A 16496-nucleotide genomic window follows, 5' to 3' on the forward strand; every position below is an offset into this window, starting at 1 on the left:
ACTCCAACCTGCTTCCATCCACCTCGATATTTCATTATTTTAGATCCTGGTCCCACCTTTAATCGCTGCCCAAGGTACACGTCCCACGATGTCTTTCCAAGTTGCTTGCCTCCAACAGATATCTCAAATTGTTTCCTGAAAATGTTGCGCATGGCAATTGTTTTGCTCATATTTATCCTGAGCCCAACTTTGGATTTTGATTTAAAGCGTTCGTGACTCAGGGATTCATATTCTTGGTTCTTTCGGTAAAGTCACATAGAAGGGAAACAATAAAATAACAAATATATATAAAAAATATTTTTTTATTGTTTTAGATTTTTATTATTTTATTGTTTCCCTTCTACGCAACTATGAATGTTCCTTTTTTTGTAAACTTATTTGAATTTGGATGAGTACATCTATTTCTACTAAGTCAAATGCTTGTTCGTCATCTACAAATGCCAGGCACAACGATAATCGACATGTATTGGTCTATTCCAGCATCTTATGAATAGCTAGTCTGAAAGCAGTCGATGGTAGAGAAACCTTTCCGAAACTCTGCTTGCTCGCGTGATTTGTTAGCCTCTCATTTTTTATAATGGTCTCGGACAACTTCCGCGTCGCTTGCCAGCTTTCCCCTCAACTTCGTATTCATTCTTCATTACTACGTTAGTTAATTCCTCATTTAGAGTGGTGACATCCATTTCATCAATTTGATTGCATAGGAATTTGAATTCGTTGATTAGCATAAACCAAAATAAGCTGCCTGCTGCCTTGGATTTCGATGTACCCTCGGTTTTGGCTGCATTTAGTTTTGCCCTCTCCGTCGGCTGCGTTGAAGCGCGCAGCTTGCTTGGCGCCCGTCTGCCTTCGTTGCGTGCATTGAATTTCTTGAGGACAGAGACGTCTCTGTCGATCGGGGGTTTGTCAGATAGAATCGAGTCAATCTCGTTCTTAATTCCATGGGTTTGGGCTTTCTCCACGTCTATTTTCTAGATTAATAATTAAAAAAAACAATGCATTAATGTCATGTGTGTGCTGACTGCGAACTGTAGGGTGATGTTCACCAGGGGCGGAGCCACAGGGGAGGCTGGGGGGCGCTCAGCCCCCCCCCCCCCCTGAAATTTGGGGAAAGTCAGTAATCGGGATAACCGGATATCCGTTTGCTGCAAAATGCTGGCTGCCACCTTGTGTGCTGCCCTGCAGGCTGCCACCTTGTGTGCTGCCCTGCAGGCTGCCACCTTGTGCTGCCCTGCAGGCTGCCACCTTGTGTGCTGCCCTGCAGGCTACCACCTTGTGCTGCCCTGCAGGCTGCCACCTTGTGCTGCCCTGCAGGCTGCCACCTTGTGCTGCCACCTTGTGCTGCCCTGCAGGCTGCCACCTTGTGTGCTGCCCTGCAGGCTGCCACCTTGTGCTGCCCTGCAGGCTGCCACCTTGTGCTGCCCTGCAGGCTGCCACCTTGTGCTGCCCTGCAGGCTGCTTGAGCGGCAGCCTTTAGAACTTATCAAACTTATCAGCCACATCAGCGGCTCCGACCTATTAATAAACTCCACGTTCAAATCCAATAAAATTTGTTTTATACATTTGTGGCGCCCATTGTAAAACATGAACACTGGATATCTCAACCTTTAAAAAGAGGTTCAATGCGTGAAATTATGAATTGGAGTGCAGTGATGACATGGCTCCTGATTTCCAGTGTGAATGAGTTGCGTTCGAATCGAGGGGAAATATCCAGCGCAATTGAGAACGCTGCCAGTCGACTGCCACTGTCAGTCGACTTCCACTGCCAATGGACTGCCAGTGGACTGCCACTCTCAGTGGACTGCCACATGTGGACTGCCACATGTGGACTGCCACATGCCAATAAAGGAGTAGCAGGTACAACACGCTCAAGGCCGTGGAATCTTTAAGCTGCTGACTGCTGATTTACATCGCACCCCTGCCCCTTTGGCACTCACAGACCATGTCTTCCGTTCAATTATTCATTCAGATTCTAACTTTCATTCCACACAGTTGGAGCGCAGTTGTATAGCGTCAATAAAGTGGGCAATCTGCGGTTGCGGAGCCCTAACGATCCAGAAACGAACGCACAGTATTTTTAAATTATTCAGTCATCAGGCATATCGACATGTAAAATTGCTTAGGCTTGCAGTCAATTATTTTATTTGCAGACCAATTTTGTCAATAAAATGATATCCAAGGGCATAGTCAGCAGCAGCAGCATCATCAGCCATGGTTAATCCGCTGCTGGATGAAGGTCTCCCCAAGCCATCGTCATCTCCCATGATCCCAGTAAACATGCAAAGATGGAACCATTGGACCAACGTTGGCCCAACGTTCCTTGTTTACTGGGATGCTGTGATGTACCGTGTAGCATCAATGAATAAAAATAAGGGCAACTATGAGAAACGTATACAGCCCAAAGAGACCTAACCCAGAAACAAACGTCCGTTGCTGCATCCAATCACGTACGAGTGTGCTGGGGAAAATAACAGTGCCCAGTTGAAGCTATTGGGAAAATAAATTAAACGGGATTTGCGTCGTTTTAAGAATGGAAGAGTCCGTTAATCGTGTAAAACCCACCGGAGATGGGCAGGATGAATGCGTGGATTATATATTTATATATTTAAAAAACTATGCAACTTATGTCATACAGTGTGTCATAAAATTAATGATAGGGTATAGGCTTTGCATTATTAAGCACAGGCTAACATAATTGTGCGTTCCTTAAAATAGGAGCGTTGCGTGAGACATTGTATGCGTTCCGCCTGCCACGCAGTCTCACCTGGCACCGGCCTGCCCTGTCTGTGCAAGCGGTCGGCTGCCGATGTTGATACTCATAAACGGGTTATTTCACCGTAAACTCACCATGCTGGTCAGTGTGGAATGGTGAAGCGGGGCCCGAGACCATTTCAGATACCACTTTCCACTGATGTGAGCTGTGGACAGGATTCACACTCGGATCACCGGTTCATAGAGCAGTGCGCTAACCGCCGCATCGCCACTTTCTGCGGCCGTCTGGAACGCTCTTCCTTCAGATACGAGGAAGCCACTGGAGTTAATGCACTTTGAAATCATCTAGATTGAAAACAAATATCTTTAGAGTTGATTTTTTATGTTTAGTCTGTTGTCCTTCCCCCCGTACCTCTGGTTAGCATGGTTGGCTACGTACAGCGCGAGATAATTTCACGAAGCAAATGCTAATTGTGAAAAGCTGCCTGACTTAGCTTAACGGTGTCTGCTCTCTTCTGCTCTGTCCATTGCAGATCGTCGCACTGGCCTCACTCCTGTTCATTTTAATTTCCATCACGACGTTCTGCCTTGAGACGCACGAAGCATTCAACACGGTACTGAACAAGACGGAAAATTACACCATCAACAACGTGACGACCCAAAAGGTGTACGTCGATGTTGAGACCGACCCCGTGCTCATGTACGTGGAGGGCGTGTGCGTCGCGTGGTTCTCCTTCGAGTTCCTCGTACGAATAATTTGCTGCCCCGACAAGAAGGTGTTCATCAAGAACTACCTGAACGTCATCGACTTTGTGGCCATCCTGCCATTCTACCTGGAGGTGGGGCTCAGCAGCCTGACCTCGAAGCCGGCGCGCGACGTCCTCGGCTTCCTGCGTGTCGTCCGCTTCGTGCGGATCCTGCGCATCTTCAAGCTGACGCGACACTTCGTGGGCCTGCGCGTGCTGGGCCACACGCTCCGCGCGAGCACCAACGAGTTCCTGCTGCTCATCATCTTCCTGGCGCTGGGCGTGCTCATCTTCGCCACCATGATCTTCTACGCGGAGCGCTTCGGCGCCAACCCCAACGACCCGACGGCGAGCGACCACACGAGCTTCAAGAACATCCCCATCGGCTTCTGGTGGGCCGTGGTGACGATGACGACGCTGGGCTACGGAGACATGTACCCCCAGACGTGGTCGGGCATGCTGGTGGGGGCACTGTGCGCGCTGGCGGGGGTGCTCACCATCGCCATGCCCGTGCCCGTCATCGTCAACAACTTCAGCATGTACTACTCGCTGGCCATGGCCAAGCAGAAGCTGCCAAAGAAAAAGAAGAAGCACATTCCCCGGCCACCACAGGTCGGGTCCCCGCACTTTTGCAAGTCGGACATGAACTCCTCGAGTCACAGCACGCAGAGCGACACCTGCCCCCTCGCTAAAGAGGAGATTTCAGAGCTTAATAGAAAAGGTAGGGGATGGATTCAGTGTGCCAATCGGCTCGTTTGAGCATGCTTCCTCAGCTGCGTGTACCCATCTCCCGCCTGCTCCCTACGCTCCTGACTTTTGCGGTGTGCATGCCAAATAATTCCCTTGCTCTTTGAACGCCCCCCCCCCCCTCGAACTGAATGCACTAACAAATCCGTTATCAGAAATATCGGTATTGTCCTTTACTGTATGTCCACCTATATGACGTAAATCTACGTGCCTATGGCTTAGTGTTGCTGTGTCTAGCCAAACCGTGTCTGCATAATGTGCGTCCCCCAAAGTGAAACATTTTTGGAGGAATCGTTTTTTTTTTTTAATTTGCGCTAATGGATATGACGACAAAAAATTATTACCTAATCAGTCCACGCTATTGAGATGCAGTGGATACCACGCTAACAAAGTAAAAGGGGGTGTCAATTGAGAACACAACGTGCAACTCAATTATAATACTGTACAGTATTGGATTATACCGGTATGAGCGTGCATGACTTGTACAAACGGCGCACACGTTGAAGTGAAAACGAGCAATGTATTTTTTTGTTTGCTTTTCAGAGCAGCTGTTAAACACTTAAGTTGGCCGGTGTAAAGTGACGCTGAGTCAGAATAAGACTACGCTTAATTCGGACTGAATTAAAACAATCTCAGTTTTTTTGTTTCCCCGATGCCTGCTCGAAGAATTTTCAAACCCGAGTTGGTTCACCGACTCTCATTTGACATCGATGCGAGTTGCGCTCGTTCAGGGGTCTCTCGAATGCACGTGCCTCGATACAAAAAAAAGTTCAAGCAAATGCTGCACAAGCTCCACCTTCGGTAGGAGGGCATCGTCGAGGGCATTTGTGAAAAGTTGCTGAGTGATTAAGTGGCCCGACGCGGTCACGCCCCAGGTCTTCCGGCTCTTCTGGGAGCTATCGTTGACACGCGTCCCACGTCCAATGAAATCGACACAGGGCACAGCTGTAACGCTTCGCTGCCAAGTTGACCTCTTCCCAAATAAAAACGAATTATTCGATGACACTGCATGGGCAAGTGGTGCACAAGCGTGCGCACACACACACAAACAACTCAACACGTTTTTTTTTTTTTATTAATAACACTGTGGTCTTCAAAGCACATGTAACGAGAGATGAATTGTACGTACCATGAAGAAGGTCCATTGCCCGAAAAGTCACCTATTGTATATTTTTCCTTTTAAGACCACGGTGTTATTGACGATTGTATTGAGTTCCTCCCCCCCGAATGGGACATTTCCCTACTAAATTGGAGGAAATGTGGCAGGACAAGCTAATGGTAGCAAATGCCTTGATACTTCACCAACTGATCCATCACAGACACGTTCTACCGTTCCACAAGGCCAGTTGCCAGTCCATTACCAAATGCAAGAGCTTAAAAGGAAAATCGTGTCAACGTGTGAATCGTTTATTAATAAGTCGTTATGCTAAGTCACCTGGGATGGGCTCTAGTTTCTGAAACCACGTGGCATAAATAGTGTTTTCCAAGCACATGTGACGAGAGTTGCTGACGGGAAAACAGGATAAATTCAAGAGAGGTTTCATTGCCCAGCCTAGCAAACATGCAATACAATATATAAAACGAGTGCACGTGTAATTACACATACGCACACACACTTGCACCATACGACGATATATGAACAGACATATGAACGTACATTGAGAGTCAAAGTGTCCTCAAGTTCAAATGAACATTGAGACAGCACTTTTCAATGTTCGTGGCTCTGATTCAGTGGTAAAATGCTACATTCACGTGGCAAGGGGATATTTGGTTACCTATTTACGTGACCACTGCTTGCTTCCTCCAACGTGGTACCAAATTTATCAACCCCAGAGGAATGATAGGTTGAGTCCACCTCCAACCAGGATTTAAACTCACAACGATCCAATCGTTAGTCCCTACAGCATGGATGACATATACACACATACTACAAATACATAGATGATATTCACTAACAGCAGTTATGCTATACATACTGTATATGCAATTACATGTAGACTCAATATTAAAGTGTCACCATGTGTATCGCTAGAATTTGGCAGTGCACTTTCCCATTGCGAGTCCACAGTCAATCTTGTAATTCCACCTTTCTACAGCTAGGACCAGCCAGTTAATGAGGTGAGAATATCTGACTTCTCACCAAGTGATGCGGTACCTATTTTACCCTCCCCAGAAGGATGATAATGATGTTGATGATGGGTGAAGTCAACCTTGATTCAGATTTCAACTGACAATCTTTGCATCATGAGATCACCGCTCTGCTGACGAAAGTTGCCACCATTGCGTAATCATTAACCAAGGGGAAGATGTAACTCCGCTAAAGCCTAACGACGCTTGTCGGGGTGAGTGCTGTTAGTAGCCAGGACCTATCAAGGCCAGATGGGCACACAAAGTGGTGGTGTGTCAACAGCACACCTGATCAGTCACATTTGTTACCCCAGTGATAATGTTTGTTCACCCAGAAAATACAGATATAGCATTCCTATATAACAACCGCACTGATACTGTACCTAGACTTCTCACCAAGACAGCATTTATCTGAAATGCAAACAAGCATGGGGAACAATGCAGATTGACTACGGCAGTGACTTCGTATTGATCAGCAGAAAAGCTCACGACAGTCCAAATGCGATTAACATTATTCCAAAAGTCCCAGCGTTTCTCTGGCTCTAGTGGGCACTGAAGTGATGGTGTCTTTACTGGTGGCCCAGGGCCAACGGTGGAAATTTAATGTTTTTTTTTGCCACGGTGGCCGACCAGCCTCATCACGGGGAGACCAGTGAACCAACGTCATAACGGGGCCGTATGAGCCCTCGCCGTCACCAAACAAAGGCAGCAAAAAAACGCCTCGCCTAGCGCGTTAAACGTGTAGGCGTGGTAACGTCACGCTTGGGGAAAAGTCACTTCCCAAGTCTCGGAATGGCCATGCGCGAGGGGTGATCGGAAAGTCTGTGACCTGACGTAGTAGTAGTAGTGGCACTGCGGCTAAAGGATGAAGGTTCACGTGACAGCAAGTTTATTTTAAGGTTCGCAATTGTAAAAGCTATGTTATAAAGTTATACACCCCGTAAATTGTATAGGTGTTTGCGATCGTTTACACAAGGATTCCCTACAACATATCAGGATAGATTGAGCATATTCATAATAAAGGTTTTTTGAGTTAGATCGTGTAAATATAAATGTGTCGAAACCCTCCATGATGCTGGATGTAATAACAAGCAAAACGTCGTACTTAGATTGTAAATGTTGTGGATTCACTCTTCAACACACCGGTGGGCTGAAGTAGTGAACTATTTGGCGTTATGTTTACGTGACAAATCTCTAACTGATTGGCCGTGTCGGGTGGTGGAGGGTTTCGACACATTTATTCGTATGCGATCTAACCCAAAACTTACAATCTGGGCATCTATAAAGTTCAGATAATCGGAAGAGAGTCCATAAGGACCTGGCAAGTGACTCTTTAACTCCACAGGTAAATCATCACTTGCAATGAAAGCATTATTCTTGTGACGATGAAGTGATGTGCACTCCGATCGAGTGGTTTGAGGCGCGAGACGAGCTCTTCTTGGCAGGGATTAAAGTGTTTTGATATCAGTGACGAGGATGCAGATGATGGACCAGGTGCAGAGCTTCATCACGGTCACATTACCAATTGCTCTGCATGCCAGGCCGCAGGCTCTTGTATCGCTCCTCCTGTACACAATTAGCTCCAACAGGCCTGGCGGCCACGAACGCGCGCTCGGATTGGGCACGTAGCGTACTCGACTGGTGAAGTCACACAGAGTGCAGCATTCGGTGCCCTGCTCCTTCTGTAGTAGTCTGTATGAACTTGTGGCTTTGCTGCCCAAGTGCCACGTAGGGCAAAGTAAGCCATTAACACGCAGGCATTCAGATCCCACCAAGCGCAGTCATCAAGCTCACGACAATGCTTTGGAACTTCGCAATAATTACATAAATGTATGGTAACACTGTTTATGCATACTAGATCATGTATTTAACGTAGGACGCTATATTACTCGTAATTATATGCAAATGCTGTGAAAACAACAATTAATAGTAATAATATCGTTCATGCAAAAAAGTTGTAAGATATCTATTCTGTAGTCGTCATGGTATACGCATAATTAAGATTTCCAAGAGGCGCTATTATTCATTTGTTAAATGAAGTGCACATTGTAACTTTACTATAAAAACTATAAGAATAGTTTTTTTTCCATATAAAACGAGAAACTATTCGTATTTTACCAGGTAAGGCCCACTTTAGCTATATCACTCTTTGTCAGAAGCGACCTGGCCACATGTGATAGCTCAAAGAAGTTGCGTATCATTTGGAAATTAATAGCGGACAAATATTCTAAAGGCATTTGTTTCAATGTGGAGGGGAAATCTCGAGGACCTGGATAAAAATCCACCCGACCGAGGGGTGTGAAGTGTATATGCTAATGTGGTTGTGAGACGTAATGGTACGTTTGTAAAATAATCATTTTAAAGCTCATAATGATATTCATAGAATTGGAATATATATATACCTGCCAATATAATTTCCAACTTAATTTATTAATATAAGAAATGTTATAAAGGTGGCCGCGTTGCTTCGGGGGGAATGGGTTCAACACCGCTGAGATCCCAGGTTTGAATCTTAGACATCAACTCGTTCTACACTTGGACATCATTCTCAAGTTCACGTCATTTCAATAGCCACTATTAATGGTGCAAAACCCAATGCTAAAAGTGCCCTTTTGACGCAGCTTATTTGGCAGGTAGGCAGCAGGCACAGAAGTAGTGACTTTGCAGTATCGTAGCTACATGAAGGACATCAGCAGAAAATGTGTGATGCCACCTGGGCCTTCCAATCGTTTGAAATGTAGCTATACAGTCCAAGTCAGTTGTAATTCTATGCCTAAATGCTGATGGCTCTTTTCAGATAATATTTCTCAATATTATTGAAGCAAAACATTTTCAGATTTCAAATGTTATTAAGAGGGTATCATTAAATAGAAGAATAGACATTCCACAATTAGGGTTTAGGTTCCTGGTCTAACAAAAAATAATGATTTTGCATCAAGCGAACATATGAGCGTGATTACGACTTTACATTAAAATGAATCACAACATAATTCTAATAACTTTCATATTTTGTAGATAATTGCTTCACGGCTGCTATCATTTCTAATATACTGGATAATAAGTGCAGGTTTGATAAATGCTGTAGTTGTTTTCCAATTTTATATGAATCTAGGTTGTATTCCTTTGAATATATTTTAATTGGAAACATTTTCCATCCGTATAAAATGCTGGCAGTGGTAAAATGGGCTAAACTTAAACCATTTCATAGACCATGTCATCAACCCCACAATATTTAATCAGGGAACCTTTAATAAATACAGTGACACGTGACCTATTTTCAAGATCTAATTTTGACATATAGAGTATAGTGCTGTAAGCAATCACTTCTGAATACTGTAGCAGTGCAGTAATTTTAAAATGCTAAACTAATGAAAAAGATTACACTCATCTTACTTAGGTCTCAAAGACCTCGCGCATATATATTCCCTGTTGTTAATTTCTTACGAGTCCCAACAATGCCCAATTTAACGAGCTGCAAAACTGTATTTGCGTGACCTTTTTGTCGTACGGAGAAATGATCTTTGGCATCTATAAATGACCGAGATATGGCCAGAGTATCACATTTCCTTGGAGGAACACAATGCACGGAAAATAATTGCAATGTGCAATTTTACTGCGTGCTTATTCAATCAGATTCCACGATGCCGTGCGCTTTATTTGCATCTGCAAATTAGAAAAAATATATATCTAAAGAGCAACACTTACAACTGCTTTTGCTAGTCATATTCAGCTACGTCTGAGATACAGAAAGTAAATTTTATCTGAAATTACGCAAGATAAACTAGTTAGTTTTTTCATTTATAATCTCTGACTTGAATATCTATAAACGCAGTATGATGTTAATGAATAATAATTAACCGGTGTGCATTCTGAAACACACCTGTTCAGTTGGCTTTATTGGAACAGTCGGTTTTAATCCTGCCTGGCATTGGCACTGTGCTAAAACGTTGACGTATAATTTTCAAGTTACGTTAACGTGCATGAATGCTGCACGTTTTGCGCACGTGTGCCAATGTTTGACAATGAATCCCATCTGGTCGCATTTGGTTAACAACTGGTATCACCTTTAAAGGGTGGTGCATTTGATGTCGTACGTACAGTATACAGCACGCCACATTTGAGTGCATACATATGCTCAGAAAGTGAAACATGCTGTAATGACAGGAAGGATTAAACAGACAGCCCCCAGGTTATATGTACGTCAGTCAGGCTGTAAATGTCAACTTTAAGCCATTTGGCTGCTTTGGGATTAAACCACCCCCACTTTGATTTCCACAATGGGCCACATCAGAATTTTTGTTTCAGTTCCTTTGTTAATGCGTGGCCAATTCAGATGTACAAATTATTTAAAGTTTTCCACGAAGTTCATATTGAACGTAAAAAAAAACATGTACATCGGTACGAATGTCCACACTGTGACATTGCCTCTGCAATGCTTCAAGCAAACTGACCCAAGCTGGCCCGTTTTGCTCATCAAACGGATGCGCTTAATCCCGGGAATGTGACCGATTACCTGACGCATGGCTGTGATCGAAATGCATGTATACTATCGCGTGCGTGTTGTGATATTCGCTTTGTTGATCCGGAGAAGCTGATGCTCGCTTGTTGTCGTCGTTGTTGTTGTTTTGGGCCCTACTATTAATAGTGCAGCAGACCTGGCAATTGATTCTGGCGCTACTTCAGCCACCCTCTCTTTCGTGGAAATGGAAAGGTCCCAGCCACCCGGTGCAACAATAAGTGTAGTGCATTGGCTGCACACACAATATATTTTTCGACGTTTGTTGAGGGTCAATATGTAGAGCATCGATTGCGGAATATATATAGCAGCCAGATTTCAGAATAAAGGCTGCAAAATGAGTCACATAAATAAATCGGCACCATTTATATCAAGACCGCGTGATAAAATGTTTTTTTTTATTAAATTAAATTCAATGCAATGTCCCAAGAACTGTGTATGCTAATGTGCTAAAAGGTTGCCTGTTTATTTTCAAGCCTTTGATGGCTTTGTTGCTGTACAATACATTCCAATTCGTCGCATAAAAAAAATTATGTTTATGCATTTCGCATGCACGATTGATGTGATGATTTAGATTTTTCCCGTGCGTCAATTAACAAGAAGGGAGCGTTTTCTGTCGTGAGTCCAAGAGCATTCGCGGAGAGTAATTAACTTTACAGTGAATAGTACATACCCAGGAGGTGAAATAGAACCTGCTCTAAAGTTTCCCTTGCGCTTGCGATCAAAGTGAACACTGCATCGTGCTTGAATTGCCTTGTGCATGAATTGATATAAACCGTCGGATGAATGCAGACGAAACAAATATCTGCCTGCTTGCAATTGCGTGAATCTATAAGGACCAAGTCCTCTTTTTTCCCATTCTGTTGATAATCATATCAAATGTGTTCTCCTGGCTTTGTTTTCCAAGTTTGGAAGCGATGATTTAAATATATTTGTTTTAAAAACTGCTGACCTTTTTTGATTCACCTCGATGGCTTGTTGCCATCCTTTTCCTTCCTGCATCACTGCAATGTGAATGCACGTGTGCGCGTTGTGCGCCTGTTGATTTGTGCCGTTTAACGTTTTGTTTTTAAACACATTTTTTGCATCGACGTTGACCCTTGACTCAAAAGGACATTGCCGTGAATCTTCTCTATGCATTCTCTCGAAACAAAGGTTACGAAAAGTCACGAAGCTTGAACAACATTACTGGCCTGGCTGGGAACCCCCTGGGCATCTCTCCCCTCAGCTCACCCTACACCTCTCCGTGCCCACTGCGACGGTCACGCTCCCCCATCCCGACCATAATCTGAAGGTATCGTCACTCCACGTTCGCCAACTCGCGATCCCGGACAGGCATGGTGAAGGGGGCGGGGGGGGGAGGAATTGCCACCACCACCACCATCATCATCACCAATGTAAGAGCTCCGACGTAACGTCTCAGCATGTACAGTAAGATGAATTAACGGAAATAGCTGTGTATAACGAATTTAACTTATTTTTTCAGAAAATCCGCTATTTTAAACGGTGTAAAGGGAGACTCAAGGTGTCCGAGATAAGCCAGGGTATGTCTAACTGTGTTTCATTTTATTAAGCATTTTTATTTCGAGGGTACGGAATGGATGAAATGTTTGTACTTTTGCGTGCCGATGCTGGGGAGTAGGCAGCCGTTTGTAGCACAAGGCTTTTAAAGGTCAACCTTGACATGTGTTCCCATGAATGTATTAAGCAAGTCTTGCCGTGATCACCAAAGAATGGAGACCACACATTTGAAGACACTGTCCGCGGGATTGGAGCTACTATGTAACTGCTTGGATATGTGTTTTTGCAAGAGAAGCAATTGAATAGGACTGCCCTGCCATGTTAAATCAGGTGGTTGGAGGAATGCGTACAGACACAAGGAAGGGTCGAAAATGTATGTTGACATTAAGGGCCCCATGGTGGCGAGATGTTAACTACCTCGCCTGGTATACAGGAGGCCATAGGTTCGATCCCGACCCTGACGCCTGTTGTATATTTGGAGTTTTAGGTGTTCTCCCCGTGGTCGCGTGGATCTTTCTCCGGGTCCTCCGGTTTTTCCCTCAGCATTTCTAAACATGTGTTTAGAGTATTTGGATGGTATACATTTCCACGTGATTAGCCAGTTTGTTGAGCTATCACTTGTAGCCAGGTCGCTTCTGGAAGAAAAAAAACGATTTAGCTCAATGGGCCTTACCTGGTAAAATAAAAAAATAAAAAAATGTTTAGTTTTAGTTTTTAAGGGTACAAAGCAAAGACTTTCCAGATCATCGAGTGTAAATGTTGCCTATCAATGTGCTAGTCACGTGCATCGCTAAAAGCACATTTGCCAAAAGCTTGGACTGCTTCCTTTGACCAAAGGAACACATCACCGTGTGGCCAAGGCTGTGATTGACTATTGCATCTGTTAATATTGAAAACTTCCACTGCCGTCCTTGCAGAAGCAACATCAATAGCCCACGTGCTTATGGCCTTGGCCACTATGATCATGTGAATTCCTTCAGGGTGAGCATATTAATGCGGTCGGGGTTCGCCAAATTATTGTTGCAACAACGCTGTTGACAAGATGGTTACGTTTTTTGGGGAAATTTTCGAAATAGCTATCCCAATCTTCTTGGTCACGTAGAATGGAAATAAAATAATAAAACATAATAAAATAATTGTGTTTTATTTTTATTATTTTATTTCCTTTCTACGTGACTTTACCGAAAGAACCAAGAAGATGAATCCCTGCAGTCACGAAAGATTTAAATCGAAAGCTATCCCAATCGTTCAACAGGATTTGGAAGATGATATCACAAGGTGATGTACTGTATCATTTACACAAATGTACAATATCATGTACACTATTATTTGATCATCTTTGTAAATTATATCCATGTAAATATGCTCCCTTACATGTTTCCTCTAAGTTATTTCCCCGCATAAACGCATCGTTACATCTCTTCTTTTGCATGGCTGCAAATATATCAATGGCAATTGTTTGACTTACACTTATTTTAATTGCATGATGTGCATTTCTCAATAGAGTGTACACAAATTGCAGCTTAGTTTTCCCATAGAGGTGACCGAAAACGACGATGATGATGATAATCATGACGACAATCACAGCAATGATGATTTATGAACCGATGACCATTAAACAGTCAAACAAATTATTTAGTGCATCATGCGTTGGCAGTAGTATACGAGCACAGGCAACAACAACAACAATAAACTCAGTCATCACTTACACTGCCTTAAAAAGAGAAAGGATACGCAACGTTTTGGGGCAATGGCTCTTGTATGTGCGTTGAATTTATTTCTCACCGCAGGTAGCCAACCGTGCTAATCGGAGGGCTCTTCTTTACAGCACATAGAGAGAAAGTCATTCTTACCTCTCTGGCCTCTCTGTGCAAATCAGAAGGAAAATTTGCCCAAAACGTTGCCTATATCCTTTTTTATCTTTCTGTTGCCGATTATGTTAACTTGTATTTGTTCGCATAATTAAGAAAAACAATTTCGCTGTATTTACACATGCCTCATTTTATAAATGTGGCCAATAAAGTGATGAAAATATGAGTGATATGTATTACTACTGTATTTATGATGTCCCAGTGGCAGTAGGTGCCACAGGATTTGCTTTGCTGTTGCATTAACACATTGCTCAAGTTAAATTAATGTATGATCATAATAATAATGAGAGAAGTGATTAGTGTAGAAGTTACCGCTGAGAAGAGAGTGAAAAAACCGGCTGTAAATCAGTTAATAGTTGCGGAGTTTACGTTGTTGGAAAGGATACACGGTGACGATTGTCGTTCATTGAATTTGCTTTGGTACCAGTTACTTTATCTTCCAAATCCTCAAATGCATACGATTTAGACTCATTGTCAGTCCACTTGTAAAAAAAAAATACCAAACCGTAATAGAGGTGAGGTTTAAACTTTGAAATTGAAGGGGAGGAGTGCAATGACATCCTTGTTGTAATAATATTGCCGTGTATAAGTATTGTATTTACTTTAATTGCATGGTGTGCATGACAAGACCTGTCCAAATATCGCGTTGGAATTTCCCTGCTTCCTCCTCTGAATTTGGTTCCCGCGTGCGTTTTATTTTTTATCCTTCAAATTAGAATGAAAGTTTTGAGAAGAAAAAAAATATGAGAGAAAAAAATTAACGTCTTAATTTCCCTTTCAAATGTTAGCATGTTGAATTAATTTAAAGGTGCAAGGACCCTTCGCTGGTGTGTTCGTTTTCTTTGCCTATGGTTTCATTCTTTAAGCGTAAACTTCCGAGTAAAATGTCATTAAAATGATTTCCATGATGTGGTCTTCGTTAGGATACTTGTCTTGTCCATCATGTCAAAATGTCGAGCATGCACAAAACAATTCTCTCCGTGTATTGTATCATATTTACCGACATTATATGCACACGTAGGAAAAGGTACAAAAAAATACGTATAAAAAACACTGAAAATCACAGTGGTTTAGAGTAAAACAGTGCATACAAATGTTTATATACGTGCGTATTGTATATGTGTGCACATACTTAACCGCTGTACGAACTTGTAGAAGCAATGCGCACATATATAGAACGCATGTATAACACGTGTAAACATAACACTTAGTGGCTATGATGGTATTTTTACAAAAAAAATGTAAAAAAATAACAACGCTAAAAAATGGTTTCATCGCTTTACGAGCGCAAACGTGGATTTGTCCGTCGCGCTGCGGCTACGGCACAAATAACCCAGCGTTTGAGACACTCAGTACGACATGTATGTATCTAGAGTTGACATATACACTACCTGTGCAATGTACAGTACGTTATCAATTCAAGCATGTTAGAATATGCAAACGCTTCGGCATTGGATGTTTTTTGGTCTATGTACATCTCTCCGATCATTGCCAGTGTCGATACCGAGCCTCCGTGTGTTAAACGTCCAGAACGTGCGCTATACAACTGTCATACAGCATACCTGTTTAACGGCGGGAAAATAAATATTTATACATGTTACCATCTCCGAGCTGCTGTCTCGTGCTTGGTCCTGTGGTCGTTTCGAAAGCGAAACGCAGAAGCCCCTCAATGTCACGGTGTCATCCAGCTCAGACGACAAAACAATGAGCAGCTACTAATGATGAAGTCAAGAGTCTTGAGTGTCCTCTGTGCTTCACCAAGCCTCGGGGTAATGTTAATCTCTTTCGCGGCGGGTCCGAGACAGAGACGGAAAGTTCACGTTCCCATCGTAGGGCAAGTTAGTCTACGGGAGAGTCGGTGTTGATTTGTCACAAAGAGGTGCTAATTTTATATAGCCTGATGGGATGATTGGCTGAGTCGACCCGCTTACATGAACGATATTTTGTGCCAAAAAATGTTCATGGAAATATTGGGATTTGCCCTGGAAGATAATCTATATAAAGGGCTGTCTGCACATATAATTTTTGTTATTATTATTTTAAAATATTTAAACAATGCTACAAAGGGTTTTATTTCTTAAGGCATTCGGTGATTTGTACTTCAAGTAATCAGCAGAGAAAACATGGAATACCGTCGCTTTCACAAGCAAGATATGGATTATCATGACTACAATCTAATAGTCTATCCGTTCAATTAGGCACTTTTTATTATGTGGAGACAGGAAATGAAGCTGCACCCAGAGGTCAATGACCAAG

The 16496-nt window shown here is 43.0% G+C and overlaps 1 protein-coding gene across 1 annotated transcript in view; it reads left to right on the forward strand.

Annotated features, from left to right (window-relative positions):
• Positions 1-15843, forward strand: part of LOC116939873 (voltage-gated potassium channel KCNC1) — a 49607-nt gene extending 33764 nt beyond the window's left edge. The window contains exons 2-3 of the mRNA XM_032948820.2: positions 3246-4179; positions 12004-15843. Coding sequence (XP_032804711.1) covers positions 3246-4179; positions 12004-12140 — 1071 coding nt within the window. The 3' untranslated portion in view covers positions 12141-15843. The remainder of the gene's footprint in view (positions 1-3245; positions 4180-12003) is intronic.
• The last annotated feature ends 653 nt before the right edge of the window (positions 15844-16496 follow it).

The sequence above is a fragment of the Petromyzon marinus genome, chromosome 7 (genome assembly GCF_048934315.1).
Source record: "Petromyzon marinus isolate PM22_M1 ecotype Great Lakes invasive population chromosome 7, UKy_Petmar_22M1.pri1.0, whole genome shotgun sequence".
NCBI lineage: Eukaryota > Metazoa > Chordata > Hyperoartia > Petromyzontiformes > Petromyzontidae > Petromyzon > Petromyzon marinus.